Source organism: Bos indicus x Bos taurus, chromosome 5 (genome assembly GCF_003369695.1).
Source record: "Bos indicus x Bos taurus breed Angus x Brahman F1 hybrid chromosome 5, Bos_hybrid_MaternalHap_v2.0, whole genome shotgun sequence".
NCBI classification, from domain to species: domain Eukaryota; kingdom Metazoa; phylum Chordata; class Mammalia; order Artiodactyla; family Bovidae; genus Bos; species Bos indicus x Bos taurus.
The window spans coordinates 10,424,663-10,442,443 of record NC_040080.1 but is presented as its reverse complement, the minus strand read 5'-3'; the positions used below and the strand labels follow the sequence as shown (position 1 = coordinate 10,442,443).

The window sequence follows — 17,781 nt, the reverse complement described above, 5'->3', positions numbered from 1 at the left end:
GCGGCGGCCGAGGCAGCTGGACGCCTGGCGGAGGAGCTCAGAGAGCCAGGCAGCGGCCCGGAGCGGCGGCGGGGAGCAGGAAGGCCCGGGCTGGGGGGAAAGGTCGGATTTGCTCGGCGGAAGAAACACAGATGGCGGCGGCGCGGCGCCATTCTGGGCCGGGAGCAGGCAGCCAGCAGCCCTGTCCTCACCGCGGTCCGCCCGCCGCCGCTAAATACCCGGATGCGCCGCCCGAGCGCCAGACGCGGAGCTGGGAAAAGGGAGGCAGAAGAGGAGGAGGCGGAGGCAGAGCCGGGCGCCGAGACCGACCGACAGACCGGCGGGGCTGGGCCACGCAGACACGGCCCAGTGAGCCCTCCCCGCGACCCGAGCCGGGCCCCCGAGCGCCGGCCTCTGGACTGGCCTGGGAGCCAGAGGCTCCAGAGCAGATCCCGAATCAGGCTTTCCTCGGTTTCCGACGAGGGCTGGCCCTTTGGAAGGTGCCTTCAACAGCAGGACCAGGCAGGCCACCATGACCGAGAACTCCACGTCCACCCCTGCGGCCAAGCCCAAGCGGGCCAAGGCCTCCAAGAAGTCCACAGACCACCCCAAGTATTCAGACATGATCGTGGCCGCCATCCAAGCAGAGAAGAACCGCGCTGGTTCCTCGCGCCAGTCCATCCAGAAGTACATCAAGAGCCACTACAAGGTGGGTGAGAACGCGGACTCCCAGATCAAGTTGTCCATCAAGCGCTTGGTCACCACTGGAGTCCTCAAACAGACCAAAGGGGTGGGTGCCTCGGGGTCTTTCCGCCTGGCCAAGAGCGACGAGCCCAAAAGGTCCGTGGCCTTCAAGAAGACGAAGAAGGAAGTCAAGAAGGTGGCCACGCCAAAGAAGGCAGCCAAGCCCAAGAAGGCTGCCTCCAAAGCCCCAAGCAAGAAGCCCAAAGCCACCCCAGTCAAGAAGGCCAAGAAGAAGCCGGCTGCCACGCCCAAGAAAACCAAAAAGCCTAAGACTGTCAAAGCCAAGCCAGTCAAGGCATCCAAGCCTAAGAAGACCAAGCCAGTGAAGCCCAAAGCCAAGTCCAGTGCCAAGAGGACAGGCAAGAAGAAGTGACAATGAGGCTTTTCTTGTGGACACTCCTGCCTGTCTATTTTCTGTAAATACTTTATCCTCCTCTCTTGGTCTCATCTGCCATCCTTTGCCCCTTTCCCTTCTCACTTTGTAAAGAGAATTTGTATTCCTCAGAAATTAGGGAATAATACATTTTTCCTTAACCAACCATGCAAGGACAGCAACAACAAATATCTCTGTAATGATGAGAATGTACTTTAGTTTTATTTGTTACTAATCTGCCTGTGGGTTTGGGAATTTGGGTGGGTTTGTGTGTTTTCTTTAGTTGGGTGGTTGGTTCACTCTGAAGGTAAAAGTCGGTGGGGTTGGGTGGAGGAATGGGCAAGGTAGTTTGTTGGGGCTAGGTGACAGGGAGCCCAGGAACTGTTAAGATTTGTAGGAGTTCCTCAGAGACTATCAGGCTTTAAGTTGAGCACTCCTTGTGAGAGTTTCAGAACCTTGGTGGGGAGGAGAGAGGGATGGCAGCAGCTGGCCGGCAAAAGAGGTAGATGGGGGTGGGGGGAAGCCCTCTCTTGGCTGTCTGCCACCTTCCCGTGGTGAGAGTGGGACGTCCAAACCCAGTTTCCTTCTCACTTCTGTTAGTCTGTCCCTGTGGCCTCTCGATTGTCCTAGAGAACCGGAGGGAGGGTTAAAGTGACAGCTGGTCCTAGAAACTGTAGCTTCTTTCAGTCAGCTAGAAACTAGCCACTGTGGGGGTTTCTGTGGATTCAGAAAGTCTCCTGTTAAATGGGAGTAGAAACTTTAGGGGAAGAGGGAGGAGTCAGCCAAGTGCCTCAGTGTGCCCCTGTTGAAACTTGGGTTTTTCCACACAATTGTTTCCTAGGAAGACCTTTTTCCTTTCCCCCCTGATTTTTGGTTCCTCTTGTATAAGAGGTGGCTTTGCTTGGCAGTCCAGTGGGGCTTCAGCCCTACCACCCACCACTTAAAAACCTCCAGACCTCTTTACTTTTTTTATATGTAGTGGTAGACCGGGGGCGGGGTGGGGGGAGGGCGGGGAGTGGACAGTAAGACATACTGCAGTCGACTTTGAATTGCTAAGTAGTTTACAGAGCTAGGTCTGGTGTGTGTGTGTGTGTGTGTGTATATGTGTGTATGTATATATATGTGTATGTATGTATGTGTGTGTGTATATATACATATCTAGGGCTAGTACTTAACGTTTCACACCCGGGAGCTGGGAGAAAAAACCCTGTACAGTCTTTCCTTTTTTTTTTTTTTTTAAATAGGCGCGCTTGCGCTCTCCCCACCCCCCTCGCCCCTTTTTATTTTTAAATAAGTGTTATTTGTGCCTGGAAGAACTTGCTGTCTTTGTAATTTTCAAACTTTAAAATAAAATTTAAAAAAGAAATCTGAGCGGTGTGTTTTTCCATACTTCTAAAACTGAAGGAGAATGCAGAGCAATATGGTGGTCGAAACCTGGGGGCTTTTGCACCTAAGCACTGGGGAGAGTTCCAAGAGCTCGACAGAACCCAAGAAACCTTAGGGCCGGAGCATATGGAACGTCCCTCAGCCTGCTTTTAGGCGCCCGCCTCCCGCGTCCAGAGGGCGTCCCTACCTTCCGGGAGATGTGTGTGTAGGCAGGGCATGGGAATGGGGTGGGGGTCTGGTGGGTCTGGCCCTGATGTGCCTTCCAACCCCCGTCGCCTCCTCTCCCCCAACACGGACAGCTCCAGTCTCAACTTACAAGTCACTCCACTTTCGTCCTCTTCCGATCCCGCCAGGTCCCGCCCTCCTCTTCCTAGGTCCGCTTCCCTGCCCTAGAGCAGGGCCCTTCTCGCTCCGATTGGCTGCCGGGGCCCAGCCCCCGCACGTGATCACGCCGCGGCCTAGGTGCGCAAGGACCTGAGCGGGCAGTCTAGCTCCGGCGAAGTGGGCAAAATGTGGGCTGGCCGCGTCCTGCATGCTGCGCTCTCCCGGGCCCCCCGCGAGAGCCGGGCGCAGTCAGCGCTGGCTCAGCTGCGTGGCATCCTGGAGGAGGAGCTGGAAAGCATCCGCGGAGCTGGCACCTGGAAGAGCGAGCGGGTCATCACGTCCCGTCAGGGGCCGCACATCCACGTGGACGGCGCCCCGGGAGGTAACTACCCCCTCCTGGGAATCGCCAGACCTGGCCGGGTTTCGGGGGGCCGTCCTGAGGGTTTCGCTGGAGTGGAGGTCCTGGAAGCAGTGAGCGGGCCGGAGCACAGGCACACGTAGCCGCTGCTGGACCGTTTCCCATCTGTCAGGCCGACTTGCCTTTTCCCACGGTTAATTTTAACCTGATTAGATCCGTTCCCCCAGAAGAAGGTAATTTGCCCTTTGAGCACCTTTTTTATTTAGAGGCCAGGGCTCAATCCGAGATCCAGCCTGTGAGAACATAAGGAAGAAAGAGAGACAGCCAGTTGGCTCCCACCATACGGATTCAAGAAAGGGTGATTCAAGAAAGGGAGGCAGTAGCAAGAAATCCCACATTTCTAGAGCTGCTGCTTTGTTCAGATTTCTGCTAATTGCTGCGCCTGCACTCCTGCAAATCTCAAAACATGGGCATGACTGGTCCCATTTACAAACGAAGAGACGCTGATGCTCATAGATTTGAAGTGTCTTGCCTATAAACCCCCAGCTAGCTGCAGGAAGAGCTGGGATTTTAGTGTAGGTCTTCTGGTATATTGGAGCTGGAAGGTCACATAACTGTCCATAGAGACCAACTTTCTGGCCAAAATCACTGTTTGAGCAAGGGGCTTGAGGGCTGCCCCACAAGTCAGATTGTGAACTGGCCCACCAGGCCGCCCTGGTTTCTGTCATCTGTGGTCATTGCTCATCTTGTTTGTGCCAGGACCCAGGTGGGTGCTGGTTACCAATAGGCCTCCAAACCTGCCTTCTGCCCAGGAAATAGGCCTGGAATATTTGGTGCTGTTGTGCTTATTTGTAAAACAGAGGTCTCTATCCTCCTCCAGGGAACCTTGGAGCAGATCAAACAGTGGGAAATTAGGAGACCCAGGTTCCCATCCTGTTTTGCCTCTCCCAAACTGAATAAACCTTGCCCTCTTGGAGCCTTAATTTCCTCCCTGGATCAGCTGTGTCCACTTTGGGCTTTAAAATGCAAGGGTCAAGGTCTCAAGAGAGGCCACCCTGCTGAGCATACTGTTCTGTACCAGGCAGCAAAGTCAACTGTGTGGAGTTTGGAGACCATCACAGGGCTCTGTGATGCCCTCTTCTTTTACCCAGGAAAGAGCCAAGGGCCAGATGAGGGGTTACTGGTTTTCTTCAGAGATAGGAGAAGCCAGAGAGGAAGGGCTGGGGGTGAATGTGATCCAAACCTTCTCATTCTCCAAGGTGCTGCTCTGGGAGTCCATTTCTGCCCCTCCCTCTCCTGCAGCTGTTGAATTTGGTGCCTGCTAGGGGCTCCCCACTCCCCAACCTGGCCTCTGCCCCAGAACAGATGGTGCTGTGTGGTTGTTGCCTCATCAAGGGCAACTTCAGGTTCATTTCCTCTCCTGAGTCCCCAGGGCCTGGCACCTTTACAGGCCCTGATTGTCCTGAGCTCCTGTGTCCATCCCCTGTCCTCTGTCTCAGGAATTATTAACTTCTGTGCCAACAACTACCTGGGCCTGAGCAGCCACCCTGAGGTCATTCAGGCAGGTCTGCGGACCCTAAAGGAGTTTGGAGCCGGCCTTAGCTCAGTCCGCTTCATCTGTGGCACCCAGGTACACTGAGGGTGTGGCCCAGGCTGGGGCGGGGGAGGACGGGGTGGTCCCCAGTGTTGGCCACTGACCTCAGGTGTCTGCTTCTGCAGTCAGCAGGGCTGGTTAGGCAATTCAGCTCATCCCAGAACTCTAGGCCCGTGCTTAGCCCCAGTGCTGTTCACTGGGAAAACTGGGTTCAAGCTTCTGTTTTGTTGTGAAGCCTTGGGCAAGAAATTTAACCTCTCAGAGCATCCATTTCCCCACCCACAGAACAGAGCTTCTTACCTGTTCCTCTTCAAGAAAGGAAGAATAGAAGGCAGGGATTGAGATAGAGGTTTTTGGAGCTATTCTGCCTGAGTTTGGTTTCTAGTACCACCATATATTGGTTCTGTTACCATGGGCAAGTGTCTTAACTTGTCTGAGCATCAATGCCTTCATTGGTAAAGTGGGAATAATAATACTTAATAAGATTATCCCAAATTAAAGAGTTAATAGTGGGTTGGCAAAAAAGTTCATTCAAGTTTTTCCATAACTTCTTACAGAAAACCCTGAATGAACTTTCTGGCCAACCCAATACATGTAAAAATGCTTAGAACAAGGCCTGGCACATAGCAGTGCTCAATAAATTGTTGCTTAATTATTTTATTTTGTAAATGTTACAAAATGAACTCTATACATGAAACTTACAGTGCTTACTGTGTAACATGTGCTATTTTAAGAACATTGCAAATTACTCCTTAATGCAGATAATAATCCCAAGTTCTAAGAGCTATTCTTGCCCCTGTTCTAGAGATGAGGACACTGAGGCCCCGAGAAGTTAATTTTCTTGCCCAGAGCACCCAGCCTGTTGTGATGGAACTTGAACCTATATGGCCTCGCTCAAGAGTCAGTGCTTCTGAGTCCTTGTGATTATTATTATTTGTCCTCTCAGAAAGGTGAAGGTGAAATGAATGGAACTTTTGACTTCCAACCAGGGCAGGTAATTCTGGACAGCTTCAAAATCTAACAATTGGAGGCCCAAATGAACCTAGAGTTACTTATGTAATCCCCCTTTTTGGCATTAAACAACAGAAAAAGGCGCTTAGGGACTTCTGTCATGATCCATTGGTTAAGACTCTGTGCTTCCACTGCAGGGGGCGCAGATTTGATCTTTGATCCCTGGTCAGGGAACTAAGATCCTGCATGCTGTGTGGTGTGGCGAAAAAATAAATTAATTAAAAGAAAATAAAGAAAAAATAGAAAAAAAAAGAGTACTCAGTTTGAAAGAGAAAATATCTTCCTTTGCCATTAGCTTCATAATTCTACCATCAGACCCTCACTGTAAAAGGAAAACCCAACCAGGAAGAGGGGCACCTAGTGGGCCCCTAATGCTTCAGATTCCTGTGTTGGCTCTGGGTGAACCCTTGTGGTGCAAAAAGCAGGGGGAGGGTGTGTTTGTGGCTCTGAGCCTCTGTCCCCGGGGCTTGTCCCACGTGGCCCCAAAGGCGTTACTGTGTGCTTCACCCCTTTACTTCAGAGCATCCACAAAGACCTAGAAGCAAAGATAGCCCGCTTCCACCAAAGGGAGGATGCCATCCTCTATCCCAGCTGTTTTGATGCCAACACCGGCCTCTTTGAGGTGTGTGACGCCACGGGTGGGAGTTGGTGAGGCCTACCAGGCTGTGCAGGGCTTGGGAGAACTTGGCAGGATGCCAGGGCCATGTCAAGAGGCTCCAGTGCCCATTTCTTTGGAGGTCAAGGTTGGGCCAGCAGGTGTCCAGGAGGAATCCTGGGGCTTACAAGGAGGCCAGCTTCCATGGGAGGTAACCTACATCAGCTGGAAGGCTGAGGGTGTTAGGGGCCAGGCATTCATCAAACATGTTCTCACCTGCTTTTGCTAGAGCAGGGCCCCTGATTCAGCCCAGTCCTGGGATGCCTGGGGATCAAGATAGAGACAGAGGGCTCCTTGCCTCCCTGCCCAGAAGAATGCCTGGTTGGCAGTGAAATATTGATTCAGGGGGAGTCATGAGGGAGGGAGAACCCCATGGTGGTTGGGTGATGGCTCTACTTGTGACTGCCTTCCACCAGGCACTGCTGACTTCGGAGGACGCAGTCCTGTCGGATGAGCTGAACCATGCCTCCATCATCGATGGCATCCGTCTGTGCAAGGCCCACAAGTACCGCTACCACCACCTGGATATGGCTGATCTGGAGGCCAAGCTGCAGGAGGCCCAGGTGCGGCAGGGCCTCGCACTTCCAGGGCCAAGGACTGGTCTTATCCTCAGCCTCCCCCGAAACTGCCCCCTACCCCGGTGAAGGAAAAGAGGCTTGCAGAAGCCGTCTCCTCACTCACAGGCAAATAGCCTGAAAGTTCGAAACAGCCAAGATCTGAACCCAGATCCTCAGACCCAACATGACTTAGCAACTAAATAACATCAACAATCTCAGACCCAAAACTTTATCCCATGGCACAAAGCTGTTTTGAGTTTGAGGAAGCACCTTATGTGTGGCAGGCCCCTGCCCAGCATCAGAGTGGGATAAGCTTATGGACAGAACTAACCCCACCCCACTCTGCCCTCTGGAGAGGAGACTGGGAGCATTCTCACTGCCCAGTGGCTAAGTATGTCTCCAGACTGCCCTGGAAGAGATGGGGAAGGCCCAGAGAGGCCCAGAGGAGGGAGAGCATGTGCCAGCCTCAGCACGAGGGTACATGTGTGCTCCCTCTGTTATGGGCACTGGGCAGAGTGAACCTTAAGAGCGCCAAGCAGCACAGAAAGGGAGTGACTTGGCCCAACTCGTGATACCAGCCACTGCCTTCTGTATCTTCCCTGCAGAAGCATCGGCTGCGCCTGGTGGCCACTGATGGGGCCTTTTCCATGGATGGTGACATCGCACCCCTGCAGGAGATCTGCCGCCTTGCCTCTCAATATGGTGCCTTAGTCTTTGTGGACGAAAGCCACGCCACTGGCTTCCTGGGGGCCACAGGACGGTGGGAGCACATGGCCCCTGAAGCCTTGGGTTGGACTCGTCAGGGTGGGTGGGAAACCACAAGGCCAGCCCCTACGCCCAACCCATGAGCCTAGGTGCTCAGGTGGCCGTGGTGGTAGTGGCAGCTTCCCTTGCAGGGGCACGGATGAGCTGCTGGGCGTGATGGACCAAGTCACCATCATCAACTCCACACTGGGGAAGGCCCTGGGCGGAGCATCAGGTGCCTGCAGGCTTGGGCCCCTGGGCTCCCTTTATCTGCATGCACGGCCCTGGAGGGGACTTGGGGGAGGTAGGAAGGGGAGGCCTGGGGCTGCAGGGAAGAAGACAGCATGGACGGTCCTCTCAGGAGGACCATGGGGTAAGCTCTGGCTCCTTGTTCTCACCCTTGTTCTCAGGGGGCTACACGACTGGGCCTGGGGCCCTGGTATCCCTGCTACGGCAGCGTGCCCGGCCCTACCTCTTCTCCAACAGCCTGCCCCCTGCTGCTGTCGGCTGTGCCTCCAAGGCCCTGGACCTGCTCATGGAGAGCAACGCCATCGTCCAGTCTATGGCGGCCAAGACCCTGCGGTGCGGTCCTGGGCAGGGTGGGGCCAGCAGGGCCAAGGGAGCTGGTGGGGGCCTGCCCTGTGTGCCTGCACAGGCCTGTAACTCCCTGCCTTTGCGTCCTGCCTCTGCCCACCTCCACGTCCCCAGTGGGTTGCACTGGGACTTGTCTCTCTTAATCAGGGGCTACCTGCTTGCCCCACCCTCTTCTCTCTGTCTGTCTTTTCCTTCCATTTCTTGGCGCATTTCATGTATTTTTATTTTTTTATTTTTTGGCCCTACTGCCTGTGGGATCTTAGTTCCCCAACCAAGGATCGAACCCACACTCCCTGCATTGGAAGTATGGAGTATTAATCATTGGACTCCCAGGGAAGTCTCCCCGGTGCATTTCTTTGCAAATGATCCTGCATTCCCCCTTCTTGTACAGTCCTGTCTTTCTGCCTTCCTAATTGGTCTTCCTGCTTCTCTGCCTCTTTCCCCATCTGCCTCTCTGGGTCAGCATCTCTGTCTTTTTTGGTCCCTCCTGCAGACTTGGCCACAAGCCTTGGGTCACATCCATGTCCATCAGGAGTGGGTGTGATTGCTCCACAGTCCCCCAACTACCAGTGACACCCAGCTCATGCCCACAGATTCCGCAGTCAGATGGAGGCTGCTGGCTTCACCATCTCAGGAGCCAATCACCCCATCTGCCCTGTGATGCTGGGTGACGCTCGGCTGGCCTTAAACATAGCGGATGACATGCTTAAGAGAGGTAAGGAGGGCGGGGCTTGAGATGTGGCTGTGGGTCCTAAAAGAAAAGGAGGGAACCCTTAGACTGTGAATATTCCCTCTTCCCCCAGCCCTACTACCTTTCTTAGATCAGATGTCTGTCCAAGCTTGAAAACCCTAGGCCATGAGGCAGTCCCAGGTTTGAGAGACCTTTGGCAGCTCCCTTGCCCTCTGTAGCCCCTAGAAAAGTAGGAGCTATCTGTCATGCCCCCAGAACCTACCTGGCTCCGGTGAGCCTCAGCTTGAACCCTCTCTACCCTCACAGGCATCTTTGTCATTGGGTTCAGCTACCCTGTGGTCCCCAAAGGCAAGGCCCGGATCCGAGTCCAGATCTCAGCAGTGCACAGTGAGGAGGACATTGACCGCTGTGTGGAGGCCTTCGTGGAGGTGGGGCGACTGCACGGCGCGCTGCCTTGAGTTCTGGGTAGTGACAAGCAGGGCCGAGGTCCCCCTCCCAACACAGTGAAAAGGGGGGCCTTTGATCAGCCCAGGCTAGAAGCTCTCAGCTCTGTCAGTCCTGGCGCCAGGCTGGGATGAGGCCTGTGCTTGTGGGTGTGAGGTTAAAGCAACAGTGTGAAAATCGGCTGTGACGTGTTAGTCTGCTTTATTCTCTCGGAGCAGCCCCAGTCCTGCAGCTGGTCGAAGGATCAGGCAAGATCTGGGGCTTTGAGGGCTGTGATAGCTCTCAGAGTTGACCACCTCTCCCAAATTAAGGTGGGACCCAGGCAGGTGGGATGACAGAGGCCGGGGCCACTGTTTGGCTCAGTTGGATGCTTTCCTGACGTAGAGAGAAGCTGAGCACCAGCCCTACAGGCCCCTTCCCGTGCCACCCGCCCCCCTACTCCGCAGCCTCCAGAGTCTAGCCTTGGTGAACCCCTCGTCCTCTGCTCCCCACCCCAAGGATGGCCTACAGCTGCCCAGATAAGAAGGGGCTGGGCACCCAAGCCCATGTTTGAGAGAAGCAGAAGATTGCATCCCAGAGGAAAGAATGTCTGTCACTATTGGAGAGGCCCCAAGAGTCTGGAGCCCTGTATTCTAGCCCCTCTTTGTCCCTGCATTTGTGGCCTTAGGCAGCCCCTTCCCCCGTGTGTGCCTCGGTCTTCCCTGCTGTACCAAGACTGGCTGTTACATTGGTATCTGGGGCCCTTCCATCTCCATATTCCCAGGGCTCACTGGTCTGGTCAGAGGAACCGCCAGGGGGCGCAGTGAGCTCGGGTTCTGGCTGCTATTTTCCAGCCCCCTCTAGACTTCAGGCCTTGGACAGGCTGTTTTTGCAGCCCCACAGACAAGACCCCATCCTCCCTTGCCCCCCGACAATGGCTTACTGCTCCCCTGCTGTAGATGACAGTCCCCTTCCCACAGTCGCAGCCCTTCTCTCTCCATAGCCCTCCCCACTCAGCCTTATGGGCACCTGATAAGGTAAAGGATGGGTCTGAGTCACCAGCCTCAGCATGGTGTGGCCTTGGGAGCTGACAGTCTGCTGGCGAGGGGGCAGGGAGGATGAAAAAGCCCTTTTTCATGAAAGGTGGGGACCACGGCTCTGGTGCCCCACACCCCCAGCCCTCCCTTCAGCCTGGATGTCTAGAGAGCTACCTGGGTGAGCTCTGGCTCCAGCCAGCAGAGTCTTAACGCTGGGATTCTGAGAATCCTAGCCTGTGATCCTGGGCAGCTTGAAGCTAGGAGTTTGGGGTACTGGGGGATACAGGCCCCGGGAAGGGGGCTGCTGTGGCCACGTCAGGGGCACAAACACGGGGTGGGGCATCTAGCACCAGGCCCACTTCAGCAGCAAGTACCTACCACTTGGTGCCCAGCCCCTGGCCAGGCCAGCAGCTTGATGTGTGTGGTCTGCTCAGGCTGGCAGGTCATGGCAAGTGGCCATGAGCAGCCACGGGATGACGGGTCACAATCGGTGATGCCAAGACAAGACAGCCGTAGGTGAGGTCCACCCACCAGTGGTACAGAGTGCATGCTTCTTCCTCCTACAGTTTCCAGGCACCACCAGCTGCTGACACTGTGTGCCTGGGGACAGCCCAGCACTGTGACACTGTGGGCCAGCTCGTCGCAGTAGGGCGCCAAGTTTTCAGCCAGCTCGTGGCTCAGCATGTGACCTGTACTGGCCCAGGTGCCCCATGGCGCAGGTCTTTCGCAACTGTCCCAAGGGGTCACAGGAGGTGCCAGCAGGCACAGGGGCACCGCTGGGCACATATGCTTGGGCTCAGCACATACTGGTCATTGCCAGAGGCCAAGACAGGCTATAGGGCTGAGGGCCAGCCACAAAGTTGCAATTTCACATCTTGCAGGGCCCAGATCTCCAGGGACTGCTCTCAGGCTGCACCATCTGTACTCTGCATTGGGTGCAGGGTTCAAGGCCACAGCTGCCAGAAGCAGCAGTTGGAACAAGGGGAGGTGTGGGTGCCCGGGGCCCGCTGGGGCTCAGGTCGTGGCGAGGCGCCCGTCCTGCCTGCCTCATCGGTAGTCCCACTCTGGTTGCCACCATCTTCCTCTCCTCTGCTGTCATATCACAGCTCAGCACTGCTGCTCCTGGGAGCTCTTTGCCCTAGAACTGCTCCAACCCATCCAGAGCCCAAACTCTGACAAGGAGGGGCATATCTGGCTTGGGGTTCCCAAGGGGAGGGAGGGCAGTGTGTCAGGGGCTTTCAGGGGCCAGGCCTGCCACATTTGTGAGTCCAGGCTTCTGGGCGTCTCACAGTGCATTCCTTCCATACAAGATGGTTGTGGACCCCCAAGTTCTCAAATCCTACCACTCTTAAGTCTAGATCCTACAGTTCTGCTCGTCAGAGATCACAAGATTCTACAATTCTAACTCCTTAATGCAGTTTTGATAGCTCTGAATTCGGGTTTGCAGAATTTGGAGATGATCCCTAATATCTTCAATTCAATGAGTTTCTGCTTCTAAAAGTTCAGGGATGTTCCACATCTGGGATGGGTGGCATCAGGCTTTAGAGGAGCCTGAGCACTGGTGAACATCCCAGGGCCTCGGGAAGCCAGTCCTGAAGAGTCTCTTCCTAGCTCCTCGGACCTTGGTTGCAAGTCCTGGCTTCGTCAGTATCCTCTCAGACTGTTTTCTTTCCCCTTGCACAGACTTCTTGACATTCATCCCACCCTCCCAGCTTCTAGAAAGACCACACAACCCCTACCGCCTCTCCTCCCCATTCACTGCAGTCTCCCTTCTGCCCCCACTACACTTGTCTAGTACCAACAACAACCTTGTTGTTAAATCCAATGCATCTTGTCCCACTGGCCTCTAACCCTCTGGAAGATGTGGCCATGTGGTCCTTCCAAGAGGAGGTCCAGACCAGAACCCCATGACTGAAGCACCAGTCATTCACCAAGACCTGGTAACCTCTTTGCCTGGAGGAGAGGCTCTTAATGGGTCTCTCATTAAATCACTCCCCCTCTAGCCATTCTTTTAACCCCAGGCCATAATAAGCTAATTACAAAATAAATGAGCAGGTCACATCCCTGCCCTAGAATCTCCTGTAGTTCCCCACTGCCCTAAGACTAAAAGTTAGACTCCAGACACGCACATAGGCCCTCCAGTCTTCAGGCAGACTGAAGCCCTGGAATCAGCTCAGGGAAGCTGATGGGTCTTGAAATTCTCAGGGCCAGGAGGAATCCTAGTCTGCAGAAAAAGGGACTTTTATCTGGTTTCCTAGCGTTGGACACTCCATTCAAGATTAGAAGTCCTGGGACTTCCTTGACAGTTCAGTGGTCAAGACTCCGCACTTCCAAGGCAGACGGCTCTGGTTCGATCCCTAGTTGGGGAACTAAGATCCCACAGGCCGTGTGGCAAAAAAAAAAAAGACTAGGAGTCCTATCTGAACTTGGGTTGGAGCCCTTCTTGGAGCAGAGAGGATGTGGAGTAGAGTGAGTAGGCAGGACCACAGGAGGTGAGAGGGCCAGGAATGGACTGGGCCTTGGGCACAGAGGGGTTAACCACAAAGCGAGAATCTCAGAGAGCGAGATCAATGGGTTACTCGCTGCAGAAAGGCAGAAGCAACGCAGAGAGGCGGAGGAGAGGAGAGCCAGGCAGAAGAGCATGCCACCTGGGGAAAATCAGGGGCTGAGGAGGAGGCGGCTACTTCGGAGGGAGAGGAGAGGACTTAAAGGAGAAGAGGGAGCAGTGGGAGGCAGAGCTGTACCTGCAGGTAGGCACCAAGAGGCAGCCACTGAGCCAGGAGGCAGCTTCAGCCTGGTCAGTTCACCCAGGGAGAGCAGGAGCCCATCAGGGTTGAGGTCTGTGTCACCCATCTGGGCTTGCTGGGGTGGGGGTGGGGGCTCCTGCATGTTGGGATGGGGGTGTCTCAAAGATACCACCTTTCTTTCCTCCTCCCTGCTTGGCCCCCTTGCCCTTCATTCATCCAGCCACCCCAGAGGTCCAAGCATGCAGGGAGACCCACAGGTAGCAGCCGATGTGGGCCATGGGGTGCGACAGGGGTCAGGTGATCACAGCTTACATAGATGTAACACACACGCACATGCACACATGCGGGTTGTCAGGGGCACCGCCTATTACAGCTCTCAGATGAGTGCTCCAGCCTGGGAGTCGGTACCACGGCGGCAACAACCTCAGGTCTACCACTCAGAGTGTGACACTAGCTTCCCAAGTCCCCTCTCTGAGCCTCAGTTTCCTCATGTGAAAAGGGGGCAGTGACCTATATGGTGCTCCCAGCTATGCCAGGTGGTGCTGTCACTAAGCTGGACTATCCAGTGACTCAGGGGTGTCACCCATGTTTGGCTGAATTTGACTAATATCCAAAAGTCTTCCCTGTATTTCAGATCCCCATTGACAAGTGAGGAAAATACACCAGATCCTGGGGTTGGAACTGCCCCTCCCCGCACCCGCTTTGCATGTGTCTTTACCTGCATCATTGGTTGAGGGTGTCTATCAACTACCTAATCAGTCCTTCAGGCCCTGGGATGTTTCCTAGGAAACTGAGAAACCCACCTTAGACACCAATGAGACTGCCAGGAGCTTGCACAGTGGGTCCCAGGGATAACTTTTGTCTTTGTCTGCCCAACACCCCTATCCCCCACAAGCTTCCACCCCAGGAGAATTGGCCAGGCCTATGGTGGGGGAACTAGACCCCTGAATTGAGTGACCAGAGCTGAGGACTCCAGCTTTTCTTCCTCAGGTGCCCATCTGTTGGGAAGATGGCTGATATCCAGAATGTTTCGCTAGACAGCCCAGGGAGTATGGGGGCTGTGGCAGTGCCCGTGGTCTTTGCCCTCATCTTCCTGCTGGGCACGGTGGGCAACGGGCTGGTGCTGGCAGTGCTGCTGCAGCCTGGCCCGAGTGCCTGGCAGGAGCCGGGCAGCACGACGGATCTATTCATCCTCAACCTGGCAGCGGCTGACCTCTGCTTCATCCTGTGCTGCGTGCCTTTCCAGGCCGCCATCTACACGCTGGACGACTGGCTCTTCGGGGCCCTGGTTTGTAAGGCTGTGCACCTGCTCATCTACCTCACCATGTACGCCAGCAGCTTCACCCTGGCGGCTGTCTCAGTGGACAGGTGCGCTGGGCTGGGAACGCGGCCGGGTCTGGGGGAGGGGAAGGAGGAAATGGGGGACCAAAAAGGGAGGGGGAGGGAGAAAAAGAAGAGCTGTCTGGCCCCCACCAACCAGTCTCCGGGCACCTGCAGGGCATACTTGAGGGGGTCATCCTGTCCTCACTGCATCTTCACTGGGAGAATCCAGAGAACATCTCTGTGTTCCAAGTGTCAGCTCAGGGCCTGGCACTTAGTCCGTGCTCTGTAAGCATGAAATGAATGGCCAAAGGAACACACGAATGAAATTCATCAGCTATTTTATTACCGCCCACATCTGGCCCGAGTTGTGGTCAGACCGGCTTTCAGGGGTTGAAACTTGGGGTCAAGCCCAGGCTCACTCTCTAGTTGACTCGTTGATGACCTTGAGCCGGTTGGTCACTTCTCGCTGAGCTCCGACCCAGCCTCGCTAGGTGCCGGGGGCGCTGCTCCAAGCGCTTTGCGCGCTAACTCCCTTCATCCTCACAACCTCCCTGCGAGCGAGGCCCGGCGCGCGCTCACTGGATACCGGGCGGTATCCAGGCCGCCCGCTCGCCACCGCGCTGACTCCGCGCCCGCCCGCAGGTACCTGGCCGTGCGGCACCCGCTGCGTTCGCGGGCCCTGCGCACGCCGCGCAACGCCCGCGCCGCCGTGGGCCTGGTCTGGCTGCTGGCGGCGCTCTTCTCGGCGCCCTACCTCAGCTACTACGGAACGGTGCGCTACGGCGCGCTTGAGCTCTGTGTGCCCGCCTGGGAGGACGCGCGCCGCCGCGCCCTCGACGTGGCCACCTTCGCCGCCGGCTACCTGCTGCCCGTGGCCGTGGTGAGCCTGGCCTACGGGCGCACGCTGCGCTTCCTCTGGGCCGCCGTGGGCCCCGCGGGCGCGGCGGCGGCCGAGGCCCGGCGCAGAGCCACGGGCCGCGCGGGGCGCGTCATGCTGGCGGTGGCGGCGCTCTACGCCCTCTGCTGGGGCCCGCACCACGCGCTCATCCTCTGCTTCTGGTACGGCCGCTTCGCCTTCAGCCCGGCCACCTACGCCTGCCGCCTGGCCTCGCACTGCCTCGCCTACGCCAACTCCTGCCTCAACCCGCTCGTTTACGCGCTCGCCTCCCGCCACTTCCGCGCGCGCCTCCGCCGCCTGTGGCCCTGCGGCCGCCACCGCCCCCGCGCCCGCTGCCCCCCGGGTGGTGCCCGCCGCGCCCTCCGTCGCGTCCGCCCGGGGCCCGGGGACGCCGCTGGCTGCTCCGGGAACGCCCGGCCTCGCGGGAGGCTGCCGGCGGGCGGCGACTGGGGCGGGGAGCGGGGTCCGGAGCCCGCAGGTGGTGGAGAGGCGTGCAGGGCCCTACCTGTCAGAGTACCAGAATAAACCTTGTCTGCCTCCGCTCTGCCAGGTGTCCATCTGTCCTTCCTCTTCCCCCAGGGCCGGACCGTACTAGGGGATAGGGCCAAAGCCAGGAGCCCTCGGAGGAGCAGTGGATACTCAATTCATGGAGTGGACACCCTTGGACGGTGAAAATGATTCCACGCAGCCAAGCGCAGGCCCCCAGGCCCCAGACTGTGTCCATAGCAAGTCTGGCAGGAAGGAGGGTAGCCCCTCTGCCCATTCTGCCAACTCTGTTAGCATCTTGGAAGCCCTGCTTCCTCTACCAAGCTCCTTCTCCCTTCGAAGCGCTGTCCTGAGTAACTTAATAGTGTAGTGGTAGTCTTGGTTGCTCAGTCGTGTCCGATCTTTGCGACCCCAAGGACTGTAGTCCGTCAGGCCTCTCTGCCTTTGGGATTTCCCAGACAAGAATACTGGAGTGGATTGCCCTTCCCTTCTCCAGGGGATCTTCCCAACCCAGGGATCGAAGCTGGGTCTCCTGCATTGCAGGCAATTTCTTTACCATCTGAGCCATCAGGGAAGTCAGAGTAACTTAATACTAACAGATACAAAATAAATATAGCAAATATTTATTAAGCACTTCATATGTATCCCATGGGGCTTCCCTGATGGCTCAGCTGGTAAAGAATCCTGCAATGTGGGAGACCTGGGTTCCTTTCCTTGGTTGAGAAGATTCCCTGGAGAAGGGAACAGCTACTGTGGTATTACATTCTTCAATCTAATTACAGTTTTGCAAGGTCAGATATCATTCGTTCCTCTTTAAAAATGTAGACATCAGGAATCAGAGGGGTTTAGTGATTTGCCACGTAACTAGTGTTTGGGAGAGTCTGGATTCAAACCTACTGCTGTTTACCTTTTTCTACTTAGAAGAACCGACTTCTCCACCTCTGGGACCTCTGTTCTCAGATCCCATGGTTTCCAGTGTTTTTCTTGGTTCTTCCTGATTCTGCATCAGCTCTCTTCCCCAAACCTATAGCTCCCCATACTCAACTGGCTGCCCTGAAACCGCAGAGGGCCCCTAGCCCCCTGCTATAGCAGAATTCTGTTTCAGTACTCAGGACAGCGGGTCCTGATGGGCATGCCCCAGGCATCAAGTCCTAGGTCCATTGCCTGACCCCAACCTCTCGCATTATTCCTTCAGCCACTTAAGGCTCCTGGCTCAGAGGAGACATTGAGCTGCACTCAGACCCCAGCTGGCCTTCCAGCAGCCCTGATTACCCTGTGGCACCCTCCCTACCTGGCCATACACACAGCTGGCATAGTCTGTGGCTGTGGAAACCTCCTAATTAAGCAATAGATCAGTCTCGATGGTTGTGGAGCTGCCCACTTCCTCCTTCACCGTAAGCCAATATTGTTTATTAGCTTCTGGCTGAGACCTTCCAATTCTCTGTCTCCCCAGCACACATACCCCAGCTGCTGGGCACCCTGGAAAGGCCCTCCTTGACACTGGGCAGCTGCTGAGACCTCCTCACTGCCTGCCACCTGCCACAGACCCAGGGATCAGAGTGGCAGTCAGCCTTCTCAGGGGGAGGCTGAGAGCCAGCTGGGGAGCCAGTGCTGCCAGGGCCCAGCACCAGGGCTGACACCTGGTCCCGGGCTGTTTCTCCCCGGTCTCTGCCAAGATGTCCCTGACTGACTCAGGCTGCAGCAGCGGGAAAGTTTCCTGGAGGGCAGGGGCTGTGATGCTGCCACTTCTGCAGCCCCCAGAGTGGCCTCTGTCTCCCACAGCCATCACTCACACCTCCCCTGCCTCATCCGTGCCTCGCACCAACAGGCAAGGGATATGACCTCCATTTGTGGAAG

General features: G+C 56.0%; 3 protein-coding genes across 4 annotated transcripts; all 3 read left to right on the top strand.

Moving 5' to 3' along the window:
* The first annotated feature begins 230 nt into the window (after nucleotides 1-230).
* Nucleotides 231-2,467, top strand: LOC113892247 (histone H1.0). The gene has a single exon (XM_027540838.1). It carries the CDS (start codon nucleotides 512-514, stop codon nucleotides 1,094-1,096), a length of 585 nt encoding a protein of 194 aa, XP_027396639.1. The 5' UTR covers nucleotides 231-511; the 3' UTR covers nucleotides 1,097-2,467.
* Nucleotides 2,468-2,921: 454 nt separating this feature from the next.
* GCAT (glycine C-acetyltransferase) lies at nucleotides 2,922-9,637 on the top strand. 2 transcript variants are annotated; one of them, XM_027540834.1, is made up of 9 exons: nucleotides 2,924-3,188; nucleotides 4,664-4,794; nucleotides 6,290-6,391; nucleotides 6,841-6,987; nucleotides 7,587-7,741; nucleotides 7,878-7,960; nucleotides 8,136-8,307; nucleotides 8,913-9,034; nucleotides 9,317-9,637. In XM_027540834.1, exons 1-9 carry the CDS (start codon nucleotides 2,993-2,995, stop codon nucleotides 9,466-9,468), a joined length of 1,260 nt encoding a protein of 419 aa, XP_027396635.1. In that variant the 5' UTR covers nucleotides 2,924-2,992; the 3' UTR covers nucleotides 9,469-9,637. The 2 variants fall into 2 exon arrangements, with proteins under 2 accessions (XP_027396636.1, XP_027396635.1); XM_027540835.1 differs by lacking the exon at nucleotides 6,290-6,391 and having other exon boundaries at nucleotides 2,922-3,188.
* Nucleotides 9,638-9,725: 88 nt separating this feature from the next.
* GALR3 (galanin receptor 3) lies at nucleotides 9,726-15,982 on the top strand. Its single transcript, XM_027540836.1, has 2 exons — nucleotides 9,726-14,585; nucleotides 15,183-15,982. Exons 1-2 carry the CDS (start codon nucleotides 14,227-14,229, stop codon nucleotides 15,961-15,963), a joined length of 1,140 nt encoding a protein of 379 aa, XP_027396637.1. The 5' UTR covers nucleotides 9,726-14,226; the 3' UTR covers nucleotides 15,964-15,982.
* The last annotated feature ends 1,799 nt before the right edge of the window (nucleotides 15,983-17,781 follow it).